The following is an 18,836-nucleotide window of genomic DNA, read 5'->3' as shown; positions in this document are numbered from 1 at the left end:
TCCTGCTCAGCCCAGCCCCTCTCAGCCCTTCTTGCCTCTTCTGCACTTGCTCTTGTCTGCTTTCCTTTGCTCCCTCCCCTTTCATGCCAGCTGTGGGACTGAGGCCCCCCCCCCCATTCTGGCAGCCTAGAGCCAGACAATGGGCCCTTGTTCTGGGTAAAGAATCCCTGCAGTGTATCCCACCCACTGAAACCCTCATCCAGGCCCAGGGTGGTGTGGGTGAGGGGCAGGAGCAACTGGTTGGCAGGACGGGGAATGGCCTTGGCTGTGGAGCCCACAGGGGCTCGCTATATAAGCACGGCGGCTCAGGATAACCATCTGTCTTCCTACTCGCTGCTCTGTGTCTCCAGTAGTCTCAGAGCCACACAAGTTCAGAGCTTTATGCATTTACCTTGTTCTTGTCTCATTCTTGCTGTTCACATCTGTATCTTATTATCTTTCTTTTTTTTTTTTGCTTTTTTTTCAAAGCCTTTCCCTTTCTTTCTATTCCTATATATTTATTTAGAAACAGGAGCTCATTGTGTATCCGTGGTAGCCTGGAGCTTGCTATGTAGGTAAAACTGGCTTTGAACATCATTGGTCACATTGCCCATGTCTTGCAGGGGCTAGGATTATAGGTGTGAATCAACACACCTGCTTTATTTCTGCTTCTTTATGTAATTTTCTATACTCACCCCTCTTTCTTTCTTTTTTTGGGTCAAGGTCTCACTAAGTAGCTCCAAATGTCTGAAACTCCCTATGTAGATCAGGCTGGCCTCAAACTCACAGAGTTCAGCCTGCCTCTGGCTCTCAGTGCTGGGATTAAAGGTGTGCATTATCATGCCCGGCTTTATCTCTACTTCTTACTTCATCAGTTATCTAGTTCTTTTTTTTTAAGATTTTTTTTTATTTTATGTGCATGAATGTTCTTCCTGCATCCATGTGTGTGCACCACATGCATGCCTGTTGGATCCCCCGGAACTGGTGTTATGGAGCCACCCTATAGACGCTGGGTATTGAACCCTAATCCTTAGCAAGAGCACAAGTACTCTTAACTACTGAGCCGCCTCTCCAGCCCTTCATCAAGCTGTTTTTCTTACTCTTTCCTAGTACATCCCAGGGGCCCCTGAGATTGATATGGGGTTTATTCTTCCCACTTTACAAGTTTGGAAGCTGAGGCATTGGTTGCTGGCACCAGGCTCCCAACCCTGGTCTCTCCTTTTTATGCACTCACTATGCTCTGGTCCCCCAAGGTGCCCACCTACAACCTGAACGAGGCATGACCAAGGATCTAGCACCTTGGACAGCTCCTGCAAGGTGAGGGGGCGGGCGGGGGCGGGTGTGAGAAGACGACGAATGAGCTTTTCTTCTCGCGAGCACCAGTGGAATGGCCCTAGGAGCCTAGTGGGAATCTCGCGAGAGTGGTTGCAGCAGGCACAGTGGCACGGGAGCGCGCAGGGCCCGCCTCGGACGCGCGCGCACGCTCCCAGCCCCCAATCCGGGAGCCGCTGGCGGCCGGCTCCGCGCCTCATCGCCGGGTGCAGCGCAGCTCAGCGCGGTGCAACACGACTGCTTTTCTGCAGTGGAGTGGTCGGGGCTGGTGAGTCCTGGGCCTGGAGACCCGAGGAGGGTTCTGCAGGGAAACTGCGAGCTGGGCTGGAGAGGCACCCGCGGCTCCGGTTTCTTGCCTTCAAAGCGTGTCCCTTTGCATTTGAGGGGGCAAGCCGAGGTGCTGGAGAAGTCGGGAGTCGAGATGACCTTCCTGCTCGGGGCAGCTCTAAACCCTCTTCCCCATCCCCAGTTTTCTCATCTGTCCCCGCTTAGAGAGCCCGGGATTTGGGTGACGTCAGACCCTTGGATGCTGGCGCCTGGGCCCTCTTCTCCACAACCCCCAGTTCCACCTGGCATTCTCTGGAAACCAGCCTTCCCCCCTTTTGGGATGGTGCATGCGGCCGGGGATGGAGGCAGCTGGGATCGGGTGACCGTGGTATGACTAAAGGCGCCTGCAGGTGGACCCAAGTTGTACTCACCGCTGGGCGGCCGACCTTTGTACCGCGGGTCTGAGCAGCCTGATTTTCGGAGGAGGGGGGATGGGTGCACTGACTAGGGCCCGAATACTACCTAGGCTTTGGATAGTGGGATAGGGGTGCTGGATGTAGCGCATCCAACCTTGTCACCAGTCGGTCACGAGGAAGGAGGGGAGACGTGTAGGAACCAATCTCTGTCCTTGCCTTGGGGTTCTCCTGATCTGGAGGCCGGGGGAGTCAATAAGACTAGGACTGAAAATGGACTGTCCAAGGCCTCTTAAACCTGCGCGTTGTCCCAGCTTGAGGAGCTCAGCAAAGGCCTGGGCAGGAGACAGAGAGGAGAGGCATGAGCTGTCAGTAGGACTACCTGGAGGTGGGGTTTGGAAGGAGGCAGAGCAAGAGAGGGCTTCTCGATGTGGTGGTATGGGCCAAGTCCAGGGTGGGAATGAAGAACAGATGCTCCCCCCAGCCTGTCTGTGGTGTGTCTGGGGGAGGGGTGGTCTAGAGAAATTTGCAGCCTGTGCTTTACCCATTATGTCTTCACCGTCAGGGCTGTGAAAGGGGAAATGGTTCTGGCAGAGGCACGGTTGGCAGAGAGATTTTGCTTGGGGTTGCTAGTTTAGGTTCTGTGGAAACTTGGAAAGACAGGCAGCCAACTCTCTCTATTGCTGAGAGAGAACCATGTCATGAACGGGCCACAGGAAATGGAGGGGAACTCTATTAGGGGCTTTGCGACTCGCTTTTCTTTCTTTTTTTCTTGTAAGTTTTTTTTAAAATTGTATTTACTTTATATGTATGGGTGTTTTGCCTGCATGTATGTATGCAGTGCCCTCAGAAGACAGAAGACAGCATAGGAGCCCCTAGAACTAGAGTTATAGACGATTGTGATGGGAACTGCATTATGGGTACTGGGACTCGAACTTGGGTCCTCTGGAAGAGCAGCCAGTGATCTTAACCACTGAGCCATTTCTCCAGCCCCAGTGTGGCTGTTTCTTTAGCCCTCTCTCTGGCTGGTCACTGCTGAACAATTTGGTTCCCCTCTCTGTGTATCTTTCTGTTAACCCTTTCTGAGGGACAAAATAATTGGACTAAGTAGTGACCTCCCTTGAGGAGGTGGTGTGTTCTTTTTGAGAAGAACCCTCCGAGTTCCTCCTTTTCCCTCTTCTCTTTGCCTATCCGGCCTCCTCCCCACCAGACTTCCTCTCCAGGCTGCGCTTCCTGCCTTGCTGTCAGTCTGGACTCAAGTTTCCTGAAGGGAAGTATGATGCGGCTGGGTTAACAGAAGTGCTGGCCTTAGCCTGTCTAGGGGAAGGCATTAATCTTCCCACTCCCATACCCTGGGAGGGTATCCAAGTGTGAGGTACTAAATATGGGCCTCTCTGGCCTGATCTGAAACCTCCTCTCCACCATGGACCTGACCTCCCCTACTGCAGGACCTGTTCCCACCAACTTCATACTAAGGAGTGGAGGAAATTACCATCTGTGCTCAACCTTCAGATGATATGGAACTCAGTGGGATGACACATGCCTGTAATCCCAGCAGTTGGGAGACCGAGGCAAGAGGATTTGGGGGAAATTTAAAGTCAACCCGGGCTCCTGAGTAAGGCTCTGTAATCAACACAGAATAGCCTCCATCTGAGAGGGATGAAGGAGAGACAGGTTGAGTGAGCTAAGCCCCCAGTGACTGCTGTAGAGTTTCTGTAGTAGGCTGCAGAGCAGGGATGTCTAGGAAGCCTTCCCAGAAGAGGTGTGAGACAAGGGGATAGGGCTGCTGGTTTGGGGGTCACCGAGGTGGCTAGACATGATATTCTGGGTGATAGAAACTGGACAGCTTGTGGTATAGAAACAGGCTATCAGGGGATATTTGTAGCTGATTGGTATAAAGCTTCGAATGCCGGGTGCAAGATCTGTAGGAGGCCACTACAGCGGCATCAGCGTGGTAGCATGGCCAGGAGGGTGCTGTTTTCTGAGGGTGATTCACAGTTTTGGGGCTTTGGGACTACAGATGGATTAGATAGACTCTAGGCAAGGATAAAGGGGTCAGAGGTAGAACAGGAAGTAAAGCTTCCATCTTGCCTATAGGCTGTGGGTAAATAGAAGAATGACCATCTTTTGCCAGAAGATGAGGGGCCTTTGCTGGCAAGCTGGGAGCGCTTGGAACTAAGTAGTCCCAGGCTCCTGGCTGGACCGGAAGCCAGACTTGACTTCCTTCCGTCTACCAGGCACCTTATTTTTACTATCGCGGGAGCAGTCACTCTAAGGGTCTGAATAAATTACAGTCTAGCTTACACGGAGTCAGATGTAATGATGTGTCCCTGTAATCTCAGCAGCTGGAAGGCTGAAGTAATATTGCTGGAATTTCAGGGCCAGTTTGGCCTCAGTAGTGACTTTCAGGACAGCCAGGGCCACCTAGCAAGAGCCTGTGTCAAAACAAACTAGAACAAAAACAAAACAAATTTCAGATTATATTTGGTATTTATTTGATAATAAGATGTTTTATTAAACCCATATTTTTCGGGAGCAATGTAATATGCCCCCAATTACAAAGGATTCTCACTTGAGGAACAAATTGCTGCTTCTCCATGTAAGAACTTTGGTTACAAAAGCCAGCATTTTCTTTATCTTATATCACCCATTCCCTCACGCCTATATCATCCCCTCCCCCAAGAAAAAGGTAGTTTTGTCCTTAGGACAACGAACCCTGCAGACTCCCATTTCTGTGATTTCAGCCTCCTGTAATCCTTCTGAGCCCTAACTTAACTCTGCTTTTACCTTCAGCAGGCAAACCAGGCTTCTGCCCTGCATTATTCCCATGTGGCTTGTTGACTTCTCCGTCATGGTGAGCTCACCTTTGAGAAACAACTTGGGGTCCATGATAAGGGTCAGGCTGGAGCCAGAATCAGGGGAGCATCCTCCCTTGAGGCTCCTTTAATTCAGTTTTTACTCCCTCTCCTGATGGTCTTCCTCGTTTTTTTTTTTTTTTCTGAAGGACTTTATTGTGGGAGCAGGCTCTCATTCCATATCCCGTTCTGTTAGGGAAGGTTGCCTCCTCCAGCCCAGCCCGAGTCTTGTTATCATTGGCGTAGGGTCACATACTGCAGGGACTCACCCTCTGTGGGCCACAGGGCTGGACAGGGGCCCCGCTGTCTTCTAACATCTCTGTTTTCTCTGTTGCATGAGCGGTGCCCGCCTGTGTGCTCGGTCTCCATGCCCCCAGTCACTGGGCCGTTTTGCCTACATGCCCTACCGAGAAGCCCCACTTCTGGATTCTACACGCAGAATGAGGGAAACTTCTGGAGACCGTCAGACCAAGACAGTCTAACTCTGCTTCCAGCACCGTGTCCTGTCTTAGTCATCATCTTGTGTTACCTAGAAAGCCTGGACACTCTTCCCTCATTCTCATCTGCTCTGCAGTCAGTGCCATGGCAGGAATAGTCCGACCTGCACTGTTTTCCCAAAGTTTTATTTTCAGGTAGAGAGTGATCAGGGTGTCCTAAGGGAGGCAGAGCTACACCCATGTTCCTGCCCCTCTACCTATCCATGTGTTCTTTTTTAAAATAAGAATCTTAAATTTTTATTTTTATTTTATGTACATGAGTGTTTTGTCTGCTTGCCTGGCCTGGTGCCTTTGGAGGCCAGAAGAGGGTCTTGAATCCCCTAAACTGGAGTTAGAGATGGTTGTGAGCGGCCATGTGGGTGCTGGGGATTGAGCTCTGGAAGAGCAGCCAGTGCTCTTAACATCTGCATCATATCTCCAGCCCTTTCTTCTTCCTTTTCTCACTCTGTTTTCCTTGAGACAGGGCCTCACCACGTAGCCCAGGCTGCTGTCCTGTACATGTTGATCTTCCTTCCTCACCTTTCAAGTGCCGGGATTATACACATGCACAACAACACTGGGCATTTTTCATGCCTCTTTCTTTCTCTTTTGGTTTTTCAAAACAGGGTTTCTCTGCCCTGGATGCCCTAGAACTCTCTCTGTAGACCAGGCTGGTCTTGCCCTCTGCCTCTCCAGTGCATGAGCCGCCAACACCCTCATGCATCTCTTGAATTCTAGTAAGGAATAGCCTTGTGGAAAAGCCTACTCAGTACTGTGGATACTGACCCTTCGTGTCCCCCGGAGTACCTCTGCCCATCAGTTTCTCCCCTCCTCCGCAGTATCTTGAGCCTCTCTACTGCTTTCTTTGCTATCTTTCTCCTGATTGGTAGATGTAGTTAAGATTCCTAACCTGGAAGAGAGCTCTCTAGCCCAGTGTCATATCTGTTGTAGTTTTGCTCGTTTCTTTAAACAGGGTCTCATGCTGTAGTCCAGGCTCAACTCAGCCTCATTTTTTTTGCAGGAGATGGGGGTTATAGGGATGTTCTCATGTAGCTCAGGATGGCCTGTAACTCACTGTGTAGCTGACAACGACTTGGAACTGATCCTCTTGCCTCTACCTCCCAAGTACTAGAATTACGGGTGTGTTCCACCACACCCATTTTGTAGGGTGTTAGAGATTGAACTCTGGACCTTGTGCAGACAAAGAGCTACAGCCCAGCCCTGGTCTTGTTTGCTTTTGATATGGGCTCTTGTTCTGTAGCCCAGGCTGGCCTCCCGCTTTCTCCTCCTAAGTGTTGCGATAGGCATTCACCATCAAGCCTGGATTTTGTTTTTTAAGATTTAGTTTTGATTATGTGGAGGTGTGTGTATCTGCATGTGGGCATGTGCACGTGACTGCAGGTGCCCGTGGAGGTCGGCGTTGTCACATCCCCTGGAACTAGAGTTGTAGGTTAGGGGCTACATGATGTGCTCTGAACCACTGAGCCGTCCTTTCAGCTGCTAGACTTACTTCTTCTCACTCGTATTTTCCTAGTTTCTTGGCCGCGTGACTTTTACTCTACCGCTTCCTTGAAGCTGTGACCTTCCGACTGTTAGGTCTGTCCTTGTCACACCTGACTGCTCCATGGCCTGGCCATTGTTGACCTAGTTAGCCGGTCATTAAAAAGATTAAGATAGATCTGTACTCATTAATAGGAAAGCTTTTCTTTCCCTCTTCAAAAATATTTTTCTTGGGGCTGGAGAGGAGGCTTAGTAGTTAAGAGCACTGGCTGCTCATCCAGAGAACCTGGGTTCAGTTCCCAGCACCCACACAGTGGCTCATAACTACTCTGTAAGTGCAGTTCCAGGGGCTCTGGTACCATCTTCTGACTGTGGAAGGTACCAGGCATGCATGTGTTAAACATACATACCTGCAGCAAATCAGTTCCCAGCACCCACTTACTTGGTGGCTTACAAGTTATCTGTAATCCCAGCTCCAGGGGATCTGATACTCTCCTCCCCAGACACTGTGCACACATGGTACACAGACATACATGCAGGCAAAACACCCAAACACATTAAATAAGTCTGCTTAAAATAAGTTTTTTCTTCATTTATTTACTTACTGTGTGTACATGCATGTGCTACAGCATACATATGGAGATCAGAGGACAACTTGTAGGAAGCAGCTTATTCCTTCTACTGTGTGAGTCCCAGGGAACGCAGGTGGTCAGGCTTGGTGGCAAGTGCCTTTAGCCACTGAGCCATCATGGCAAACCTCTGTTCTCTCTCTCTCTCTCTCTCTCTCTCTCTCTCTCTTTCTCTCTCTTCCCCTTCCCTCCCCCTCTTTCTCTCCCTCCCTCTCTCCTTCCTTTCTTTCCTTCTTTCTTTTCCTGGTTTAGGAACATTTTGTTCCTCTTCAGTGAGAATCATCTCAGTGTGGCCGGGTAGCTTATGTATGGGTTGAACCAGCTGTGAGGTCTGTATGGACAGTCTTGGATGTTTTGCTCACTTGGCTGTGTTCAATGACGGAAGAAACTGGGTCGAGGTCCTTGGGTTCTGCATTACTCCTTTGTTGTTGTTTGCTTTTTGAAGCAGGGATTCTCTATGTATCCCCATCTGATCTGGAACTCACTACATAGACAGGCTGTCCTTAAACTCAGCTGCTGGAATTAAAGGTCTGTGCACATTCCCAGCTTCTGCATTATTTGTGCACTCTCTCTTTTTCTCTCTCTTCTTTTCTTTTTGAGGAAGTGCCTTGCTCCTTAGTTCCTGTTGTCCAGGCTGGCCTTGAACTCAGGGCTACCTGCCTCAGCTTCCCTCCCAAGTGCTGGGGTTTCAGGTGTGAGCCTCTTACAGAAAGACCGTTATTATTCTTTTCAGTTATATGTGTGCATCTGTGCATGATCTATGAATGTGAGCGTAGATGCCTTTGGAGGCCAGCGGTACGCAGACTTCTGTACATCTGGAGTTCCACAGGGTTCTAAGCCTCCTGGTGTGGATGCTGGGAATCAAACTCAGGTCCTCTGCAAAAGCAGCACCTGCTTCTAACTGCTGAGCCATTTCTCCAGCCCCTTCTCCTCTTCTGTAACCTAAGATGTCCTCAAACTCAAACTGTAGCCCAAAAATGACCTTGAATCCCCTTCCTCTACCTCACAGAGGCTGGGATTAAAGTCAACAAATCTGGCTTTAAGAAAGTAGTATTCACGCCTTTGATCCCAGCACTCAGGAGGCAGAGGCAGGTGGATCTGAGTTTGAGGCCCTTCTGGTCTACAGAGTGAGTTCCAGGACAGCTAGGGTTGCACAAAGATACCCATGTCTTGAAAACAAAACAAAAACCCACGCGTGGTGGTGGCACACGCCTTTAATCCCAGCACTCGGGAGGCAGAGGCGGGCGGATCTCTGTGAGTTCGAGTCCAGCCTGGTCTACAAAGGGAGTTCCGGGACAGGCTCCAAAGCTGTCTCGAAAAACCAAAAGAAAAACAAACAAAAACAAAACCAAAAAAAAAAAAACCCAAACACACACACATGCAAAAGAAAGCTAAGAAATGATTTTCATATAAACCTAAGCTTGATCATTGAGAGAGGGACACGTAGGGAAAGGAGAGTGCACGCCTTCGTCTAGGTGCAGGGTTCTCGGGAGAGTTTTGCTGAAACATTTTTATAAGATGTTGAGTGGGGCTAGAGAATGGTGGCTCGGTGATTAAAAACACTGACTACTTTTCCAGAGGACCTGGGTTTGATTCTCAGCCCCCACGTGACAGCTCACAACTGGCTGTAACCCACATCCCAGGGAATCTGATGCCCTCTTCTGGCTTTGACAGGCATTGCATGCACAAGATGCATAGACATACTTGCAAACAAACAAAATAAGATTTTTTGAGTAGAAAAAAATGTCAGATTATCAGAATTCCGGGCCAACCAGCACTACACAGTGAGACCCTGTCTCAAAAACTCAGATTATGACCCAGCATGTATAATCTCATTTTTGTGATGTATATATAAGTATACATTAAAATGAGGGAAAGGATGGGGCTAGGAGTTTGGCTCAAGAATATAGAGTTATTGATTAGCATACGCGAGGTCCTGGGTTCGATCCCTAGTACCACAAAGCAAATAGAAAAAACTGAAAGTCCTAAAGCTTGGGCAGTTTAAGGAATGGCTGCTGAGGAAGTAGATTATGGAAGGTTTGAGTTTGTGTGTGTGTGTGTGTGTGTGTGTGTATGTGTGTGTGTGTGTGCGCGCGCGCATACACATGATGTATCTATGGGTAGATATGGAGGTCAGGGGACAACCCTGTGGAGTCAGATTTTTTCTACCTTTGTGTGGAGTCTGAGGATGGAATTCAGCCTTTCAGGCTTGCTTGGCAAGCACCTTTGCCCACCATCTCCAACTTGGCTATGTTTCTTTTCTTTTCTTTCTTTTTTTTTTTTTTTTGACAAGGTCTCACGGTAGTCTAGGATGGCCTCAACTCCTGATTTCTAACTTTTTGTCCCAAGCACAAGGTTTATATGTATGTGCCTTACAAACTTTGATTTTGTTCTTTAAAAAAAAATTCTTAGGAGGGAGAATCAGTATTCCCTAGGAATGAGCTAATTGGTTATTTAATATCATGTGGTCAGCCCTAAATACATGTCTATATGAACAACAGTAAATGTACTCAGCAGGCCGTTGTGTTTATATTATACATATACACATATATACATGTATGAGAATACTAGAGAAAAAGAAGCCATGAACATGAGGGGGCATGGAGGAAGGGGGAGTAATGTAAATACAGTATTCATATGTAAAATTATCAAAAAATTTTTAAAAAATTCCCCAGTGTGGTGGTGCATGCCTTAATCTTAACCCTTAAGAAGCAGAGATAGGCAGATTTCTGCAAGTTCAACGCTAGTTTAGTCTACATAGTGATTCTAGGCTAGCCAGGGCTATATAGTAAGACTCCCTCTAAAAAAAATTAAAGTTACTGATTTATGGGTGTGTTTTGGGCGGGTGCGTGTGCTTATGCCTTGGCTAATGTGGTCCAAAGACAACTTGAAGGAGTATGTTCTCTCCTTGTAGTTCTGGGGGACTGAACTGAAATCATCAGGCCTGGTGGCAAGCATCCTTACCCTCTGAGCCATCTCTCTGGCCCCGATATTGCCTTTTTCTTTTCCATTTTGTCTTTTTTAAGGCAGGGTCTCCTGGAGCCCAGTGTGCCCTCAAACACAGTGATGTAGCCAGAGGCCTTGCCCGTGCATCCTCCTGCTTCTGCCTCCAAGAACTGGGGTTAGAGGTGAGCACCACTCCCCTGTGAAGGGTTTCTTTTTTATCTATCTATCTATCTATCTATCTATCTATCTATCTATCTATCTATCTATCTATCTATCTATCTATCATTTTTTGGTTTTTGAGATAGGGTTTCTCAATAACTATGGAGCCAGTCCTGGAACTCAGCCTCGAGCTCACAGAGATCAGCCTCCCTCTGCCTCTCGAGTGCTGGGATTAAAGGTGTGCGCCACCACTGCCTGACAGGTTTCTTTTATAATGTGCATGTGTGTGGATGCACATGTATGTGTGCATGTGTGTGGAGCTGATTTCAGGTGTCCTTCTCACTTCCTCTCTACTTAAGGCAGGGTCTTGCCAATTTGGCTAGGGTAGTTAGCCAGCTTGCCCTGAGGATAACCTGTCACTGCCTCCAGCTCTGGAATTAAATGCATGTCCCCTCATCCAAGCTGCTTCTGCATGCGTGCTGGGGACCCAAACTCTTTTCCTTATGCCTGTGTGACAAATACTTTATCCACAAAGCCATCTCTCTAGCTTCAAGATTTTTATTTTTATTGTTTTGGAAGGGTAGGGAAGACAGAATCTTCATATGTCTTCCAGGCTGGGCTGGAAATAATGGCAGTCCTCCTGCCTGAGCCCCCCAAAATCCTGGGATTACAGGCCTACACCACCCAGCTCAAAGTATTACTGTTGTTATCATTATTAATTTTTGATATGTATATATGTCTGTTTGTGTATCTGTGTATCCCTGTGTGGGAACACATATATGTGCATGCGGAGGCAGAGGTTGGCATCAGGTGTCCTCCTGGATTGCTCTTCACTCCATGTGTCTTTTGCTTGAACTCAGAGCGTCCTTATGTGGCTATTCTCATAGCCGCCCTGCTCTGAAGATCCCCTTCTCTGCTATGGGAGAGCTGGGAAAACAGGTCGGCTACCACTTCTGCCTACCATTTACATGGGTGCTGGAGAGTTAAACTCTGGTCCTCAGGCTTTCGAGCAGGTGCTTCATCCACTGAGCCATCTCCCCAGCCCTAGAAGTTTTTTCTAAAGCTCATTTTCTTTTACATTTATTTATTTATGTTGGCTTATCAAGACAGGGTTTCTTTGTGTAGCCTTGGCTGTCCTGGAACTCGCTCTATAAACCAGGCTGGCCTCAAACTCACAGAGCTCTGCCTGCCTCTGCCTTCCGAGTGCTGGGGTTAAAAGCATGTGACACCATTGCCTGGCTTTTATTTTATCTGTCTGCCTATCTATCTATCTATCTATCTATCTATCTATCTATCTATCTATCCATCCATCCATGCATCCATCTATCTTTGTGTATGTGTTTGCATGTATGAGTGTCAAAGGACATCAGTAAGTGCTCTTAGTCTCTCTAGCCCCTTGTAACCCTCTTGCCCTTCCTTTTCTCCTTCCTCTTCAAGCTTTCTGCTCAGTCTGCCTCTGTATTCCTTGAATGGGGATGCATGCATTGCTCCTTTGGCCTCCTCTGTTTCCTTTACGCATTTTGCCCAGCTAACTCCTATTTGACCTTTGCCTGTTCAGATCTGCTCTTGCTTCCTCTGTGGAGCCCTTGTTGGCGCCACCGGCAGGTACCAGGGAGGTGCTTTGTCCCCACAGCTCTGTCACAGAGCACTTAGGTGGTGTTGTCATTGTCCATGCGCTGAGTGCCCTGCCCTTGGCTCCTTCCTCTCATTCCGGCTTGTCCTTCTGTATAGTGTCACAGGGAGCAGGAGGCCGACTCACTCCTGTTCTAGTCCAGTGCCCCACACCTGCCTGCGTCTACTTTTCCCACCTACTGAGTTCATGGCTCAGCCTACCTACTTACACTAGGGTCCCCCTGCCCCAAACTTCCCCTTTTAGGTTCTTCCTCCTCCATTGATTATTACCTTTATTTTTTTTTCTGCTTTTGTGAATTTAACTCAGTATTGTGTGTGTGTGTGTGTGTATAAACACATAAGGAAGCTGTCTTTTTGTGAACAGTTGTTTTTCTTTTTTTAATAACCGTCCTCCCCTTTGTGAGGCCTTTGGTAGTTCAGGTTGGTCTTGAACTCCTGATCCTGCTGCTTCTGTCTCTATTGCTGGGAATATAGGCATACGCAACCATGCTTGTCTCATACTTACTTTCAGATTAAATATTTTTTGGCAACACCATTACACAGAAGAGTTCTGTGCACACATTGCTTTTTTATTCTGTTATCATGAATGCTAAGTTTGATCATTTGGTCTGCCTTATTCTTTCATTTAGGAATACTTTCTCTCTCTCAAGATTCATAACCAGCCTGAAATGTGACACTCACACTATTGCTTTTCCATAGCAATCTTCACATGGTGGTTTTGGTAGCCAAGTAATCCTACCTGTGCCCCCTGCAGAGTGGAGATTTGTGTGTATGTGTGCTATATTGGTGTGTGTGTGTGTGTGTGTGTGTGTGTGTGTGTGTGTGTGTATGTATGCACTCCTGCGCACTCATGTAAGTTCCTGCAGAGGTCAGAGATGAATGTCAGGTGTCCTGCTCCGTCACAGGAGGACAAGATCTCTCACACGGAGGTTGCTGTTTTTGGCGAGGCAGGCGGCAAGCTCCGACGATCCTCTAGTCTCTGATGTCAACAGCAATGGGTTACAGGTGCATGTGGTCACATCCAGTTTTTTATTTAGGTACCGGGGAGTCACATTCAGGTCACTCATGTTTGCACAGAAAGCCACTGAGTGGTATCTCTAGCCTCAAAATGGCGATTTTTAAGGATCTGTCATCCCTTTCACTTTATCAAAAGAACTTTGCAGTGACTCAGTGGTAACAGTGCTGGCTGTTCTTTCCAGAGGTCCTGGTTTGATTCCCAGCGTCCAGATGGCAGCTCACAACCATCCATAACTCCAGTCCCAGGGGATCCAACGCCCTCTGCATGGTTCACAGACATCCATTCAGGCAAGACACTCAGACACATAAAATAGCACACCTTAAAAAAAGAACAGGACTTTGCCTTGTCCTCTCCCCACACACTGTGCTTAGGTGCTGATGATTAGACCCAGGGCCTTGTGCATGCTATGCTATGCTATGCTATGCTATGCTATGCTATGCTATGCTATGCTATGCTATGCTATGCTATGCTATGCTAATTTATTTTAAAGAAAGATTTAGTTTCAGTTTATGGATCTAGATGATTCGCCTCCATGTATGTATGTGTACTGTGTACCAGGTGTCTGCATGGTGCCTACGGAGGTCAGAAGAGAACATTGAGTCTCTGGACACTGGAATTATAGTTTTGAACTGTGGTGTCTGTGCTGGGAACCAGACCTGGGTTTTCTGCAAGAAGAAAACCCAGTGTTCTTTTTTTTTTTTTTTCTTTTTGCCCCGTCCTCCTCCGAACCCAGTGTTCTTAACCACCGAGCCATCTTCCAACCCCCCTTTTAAAAGTTCTACATTTATTTAGTGTGTGGAGGCACATAGGCATGCGAGCCTTGTGGAGTAGTTGTGGCAGTTAGAGGTCGAGCTAGGGGAGCTGGTTCTCTCCTACCGTGTGTGACTCAGGGACTGACCTCAGGTCATAGGCTTGGGCTCAGGCTCTTTACCCACTGAGCCATCTTGCCTGCCCAAGCCTTGCACAGTCTAATCCTGTGACCTCCCACTGAGCTCTATCCCAGGTCCCTTCATCTCTTCCTCTCTAAGGCTGCATCCCATGCTGGCTTCCACCTTGTGCTCTTCCTGTCTCAGCGTCTTGAGTGCTGAGATGACATAAAGCACGTACACTGTTTCACTCGGTGTTTTGTAATCCACTGTTGACATTACTTGTATTTCCCTCTAACTTTTTCTTTTGCTTCCTTGGGACAGGGTTTCTCTGTGTAGCCCTGACTGTCCTGGAACTCGCTCAGTAGACCAGGCTGGCCTCGAACTCACAGATCCTCCTGCCTCTGCACCCTGAGTGCTGGGATGACAGGCGTGCACTGCCACCACCTGGCCTCACTGAGTCATCTTGTCCAGCCCTGTGTCCTCACTTTTAACATCGTAGATTAGTTTTGCTTGAAAACAAAACAAATGGAACTTTAGATAAATGTCAGCCAAGTTTTGAAAATGGCACATTGTCATTGCCTTTGACCATTTTCTGATCTTGCTCACATACGGGTCCCCTAAGGGTGCTGTTCTAGTAAGTGATTGCACAGTGGCTTCAATGGCCTTATGTCATCAGTGATGACTTAATGTATGTGCCAGCGAAACTTCTGCTGAATTTCTGACCCTGTGTGCTCCAAATGACAGCACGAAGCCCTGCCTGGCAATCTTCCCACTGTGCCCATGACACAGTTTGTCTTCCTGGCCCCTGAACCTCTTCTCACACGTGCTTCTGGTTGAGAGCCATTATCAATATTCCACACGTCCTCCCTCCAGGTCCCTAGTAAGTCGGCTCTTAAATAATCTTAGGAATCCCAGTGGCCCAGGTTGACCTTGAACCTGTGATTATCCTTGGATTAACCTCCAAGTGCTAGGGCTGCCCCTGCACACCAGCTAGGCAGGCTTGTTTCCCTTGTGTGACCACCTGCAGGGGCTCCAGACTGCTTCATGTGCAGGGCACAGGCCGTACCTGCCTTGCTCTGTCTCTTTCCTTGGTACCTGGCAGGTAATGAAGTTCTAATATGTGAGCTTATGGCAGGAGGGAGGCCAGCTTCGCCTGTGAGGGTGAGAGAATGGGATGCTCTTTCCTACCTTCTGTGAGCTTTCTTTCTGTTTATTTGTTTACCTCCTTATTATTGTGTGTTCTATATGTGATCAGTGGCCAAGTTTCTCTTCTTCCATTGTGGACTCCAGGGATTTAACTAGTCACCAGACGCGTGCGGCTTTTACCCAGCTGAGTTACCTCACTAGCCCTGAGTGGGGTTTTCTGAGGATAGACTTTGTGCCTTGAGGCAAAAGGTGGGTCTAGCTTCATTTCTCTTGCTGTTATTAAAACACCCTGATCAACTAGGGTTTGGTGGTACACGCCTTTAGTCTCAGTATTCAGGAGGCAGAGGCAGGTGGATCTCTGTGAGTTCAAGACCAGCCTAGTGCACATAGGGGTACCAGGCCAGCTGGGGCTGCATACCGAGACCCTGTCTCAAAACAAAACAACGAAACAAAATACACGGGCCAAAAGTGACTTAAGGGAGGGAAGAGTTTGTGATGCCTATAGTTCCAGGTCCATCCCTGGGCGGAAGTCAGGCAGGATCTTCAACAGCTAGTTACATCCCATCCGTAGTCAGGAGCAGAGAGAAGGAAGCACAGCTTGGTTCCTAGCTTATGTTCAGCGAGTGTTCTTTACTTATAAGCCCAGGATCACCTATTCAGGGAATGGTGCCTCCAGCAGTGTTCTGAGTCTTCCCATGTTAATTAACATTCAATACAGTCCCCCCCCCAGACATGCCCGTACCAACTTGATCGAGGCAGCTTCTCAATTGATGCTGTCTTCCCAGGTGATTCTAGATTGTGACAAGTTAGCCTTTAAAACTGACTGGCACGCCGGGAATAGCTAAGGATGTGGGTGATGCTGTGGTGGCTCCTGCAGATGAAGAGCTGCTCCATCGGGGCTCGTGCCACAGTGGGGATGGAGCCTGTCATGCCTCAGAGAGCATGAAGCACAGCCGCGGTGTAGAGAGCCATGTTAGATGGGGTTCTGATCCTCATTCCCGTCTTGTTTTTCTTTCCTTCCAGTTCAGGACAAAGGTGTGAGCAGACTACTGGGCTGGCTGGTCCATCATGGCGGGTAAGAAGTGGGCCCTGTTGGGGTAGACATGAAAAAAAGCATAAAGTAATTGGCCCTTGTTGGAAGTCCTGTTCCTTTTTTTAAAAAAAAATATTTATTTATTTATTTATTTATTTATTTATTTATTTATTTATTATGTATACAATATTCTGTCTGTGTGTATGTCTGCAGGCCAGAAGAGGGCACCAGACCTCATTACAGATGGCTGTGAGCCACCATATAGTTGCTGGGAATTGAACTCAGGACCTTTGGAAGAGCAGTCAGTGCTCTCAACCACTGAGCCATCTCTCCAGCCCGTCCTATTCTTTTTGTATGCACTCTTGTCTCCTGGTTTCTTACCTCTCACCCCGAGTGTGGCTTGTCTGAGAACTTCATAGCGCCGTCCAGTCCTATGTCAGATTTTGAGCCTGGGGTCCTGAGTTGAGCATCTTGATGGCCCTCTTACCGTCCAGCTTTGTCTCTGTGTTACCTGTCCCTGGTGTTACCATTGTACTCAGACTTTTTCCTCCGGTTTCTTAAGGCCCAGAGGTACACGGTATCAAAGCTGAAAGGAACTTTAACGTGTAGCCCAGATCCCACTCCACTGAGCAGCTGAGGTCTGGAGAGGCCCAGTGAATTGAATGGCTAATGGTGGAGAAGAGGCCAGGACCCCCATCTCCAGACTCTCCCATGCCACAGAACCTGCTCTCTATTGTGGCGAGCACCTTACACTCATGACAGCATTTATTATTTTTGTATTCTTTTGAGAGGTGCTGTTTTAGCATCTTCGATTTCTTAGGGATCATCTTGGCAGATTAAGGAAATAGAGACAGTTGGGAGGGGATAGCAAAGCCGCTAGGGCGCAGGGCCAGGAGTATATAGCTCTATAGGCAGCCCTGCTAGGGCATATAGGACCTATAGGATCAATATAGGCAGCCATGCGAGGGCATATAGGACCTATAGGATCAAGAAGGGAGGCCAGGAGAGACGTCCGGGTGATGGGTGATGGCCTGCACTGTATCTCCCCCACAGAGAAAGTGAACAACTTCCCACCGCTGCCCAAATTCATCCCACTGAAGCCATGTTTCTACCAGGACTTCGAAGCAGACATCCCTCCTCAGCATCTCAGCTTGACCAAGCGCCTCTACTACCTCTGGATGTGTGAGTGCTATGGGGATGAGGGAGAGGGGCTGGCTTTGGGGAGGGCTGCTTGCGCATCTGGCTTTCCAACTGTCGCATCTGCATGGCTGCTGGTCCCCGGCAAGCTCCCTCCTACTGGCCAACTCCACAGCTGGGCCTCGGTTCCTTTCACCAGAGGCCTCTCTTTCCTTCCCCTCCTTGCTCTCTCTTGTTTGCAGAGCCTCAGAGCAGGGTTTGTTTTTGCAGAGCTATTTCTCTTTTCGCCTCTCTACCCCGTCCCGGAACCCGTGGTGACTGCCAAGATTCTGGATTTGGAGAAGAATCCCTTCCTTTAAAGCCTCATGTTTCTTGATGTCTTGCTCAAAGAGAAGAGCATTCAGCTGGGAGTTAGGGGACATGGGATCCAGTTGGTCTGCTCTAGTTCCCAAACAGTAGGTTCTCTGTGGAGAAGGAGAGTTGGACTCCCTGATAGCTGCAGCTCCAGGTAGCAGTGTGGTCTAGAGTTCTAGTGCTCTAAGGATCGAAGGATGAGGATTTAGAGGTACCTGTTTCCGGTGCTCTGTAGCAGGTTAGCAGGGTGGTGTCATCATGAGGTGTATGGACTTGACTTGGCTCAGGGTAGTTAGAAGACACTGCTTAGGCATGTGTGAGGAGGGCAGGCTGCTGTGTGACTGTGGACACCTGAACAGGTGACACTGCCTTGACCCAGACCTGTGCTCAGCTGTGCCAAGAAGGTCGTAAAGAATGCTGTTTGGGGATGGTGCAGGATCTCAGTTGTGAATATGGAGTGAGCACACTTGCCCCAGCCTGACAGCCTGAGTTCAATACCTGGAACTCACGTAAAAAGTTGGGTGTGGTGGCACATACCCATAGTCTCAGTACAGGGTGAGACGGGAGGCACAGACAGGAGACAAGCCCCTGGAAGCTAGGAAGGCTGACTGAGTTTGGAGTATAAAGTGCAGAAACAGGAGAGGCCCTGACTTAACAAGGTAGCCGGAAAGAACGGTTCCTGAAAGTTGCCCTTTGTGCACCGGGGCAAACACAGACACACACACACAACACAGACAGACACACTCAGATACACACATGGAGAGACACTACACACACACACACACACACTCAGTCACATCACTCAGATACACACACGGAGAGACACTACACACACATACACAGACACACCACACACAACACAGACAGCACACTCAGTCACATCACTCAGATACACACAGAGACACTACACACACGTGCGCACACAGACACACCACACACAACATAGACAGACACACTCAGTCACATCACTCAGATACACACACACAGAGACACTGCACACACACGTGTACATACAGACTCAGACACAGACTCATCACACACCACACACACACAAACATGCACTCATGCACGCACACACATACCCAGATATA

General features: G+C 48.4%; 1 protein-coding gene across 6 annotated transcripts in view; it reads left to right on the top strand.

Annotated features, from left to right (window-relative positions):
* The first annotated feature begins 1,414 nt into the window (after positions 1–1,414).
* The window catches only part of Scamp5 (secretory carrier membrane protein 5), a 31,409-nt gene continuing 13,987 nt past the window's right edge, over positions 1,415–18,836 (top strand). For 2 of the 6 annotated variants that reach the window (XM_050152086.1, XM_050152083.1), the window contains exons 1-3: positions 1,415–1,579; positions 16,245–16,296; positions 17,308–17,436. In XM_050152086.1, the coding sequence (XP_050008043.1) occupies positions 17,357–17,436 (80 nt within the window). In that variant the 5' untranslated portion in view covers positions 1,415–1,579; positions 16,245–16,296; positions 17,308–17,356. Of the gene's footprint in view, positions 1,580–4,784; positions 4,846–15,391; positions 15,471–16,244; positions 16,297–17,307; positions 17,437–18,836 lie in introns of those variants that run through there. The other 4 variants (XM_050152084.1, XM_050152088.1, XM_050152085.1 and 1 more) reach the window with 4 other exon arrangements.

This window comes from Alexandromys fortis, unplaced genomic scaffold, assembly GCF_014885135.2.
Source record: "Alexandromys fortis isolate MF-2015 unplaced genomic scaffold, M_Fortis_MF-2015_v1.1 scaffold_70, whole genome shotgun sequence".
Taxonomy (NCBI): domain Eukaryota; kingdom Metazoa; phylum Chordata; class Mammalia; order Rodentia; family Cricetidae; genus Alexandromys; species Alexandromys fortis.
Note: the sequence above shows the minus strand (reverse complement) of the source record. Positions and strands in the feature narration are given on the sequence as shown.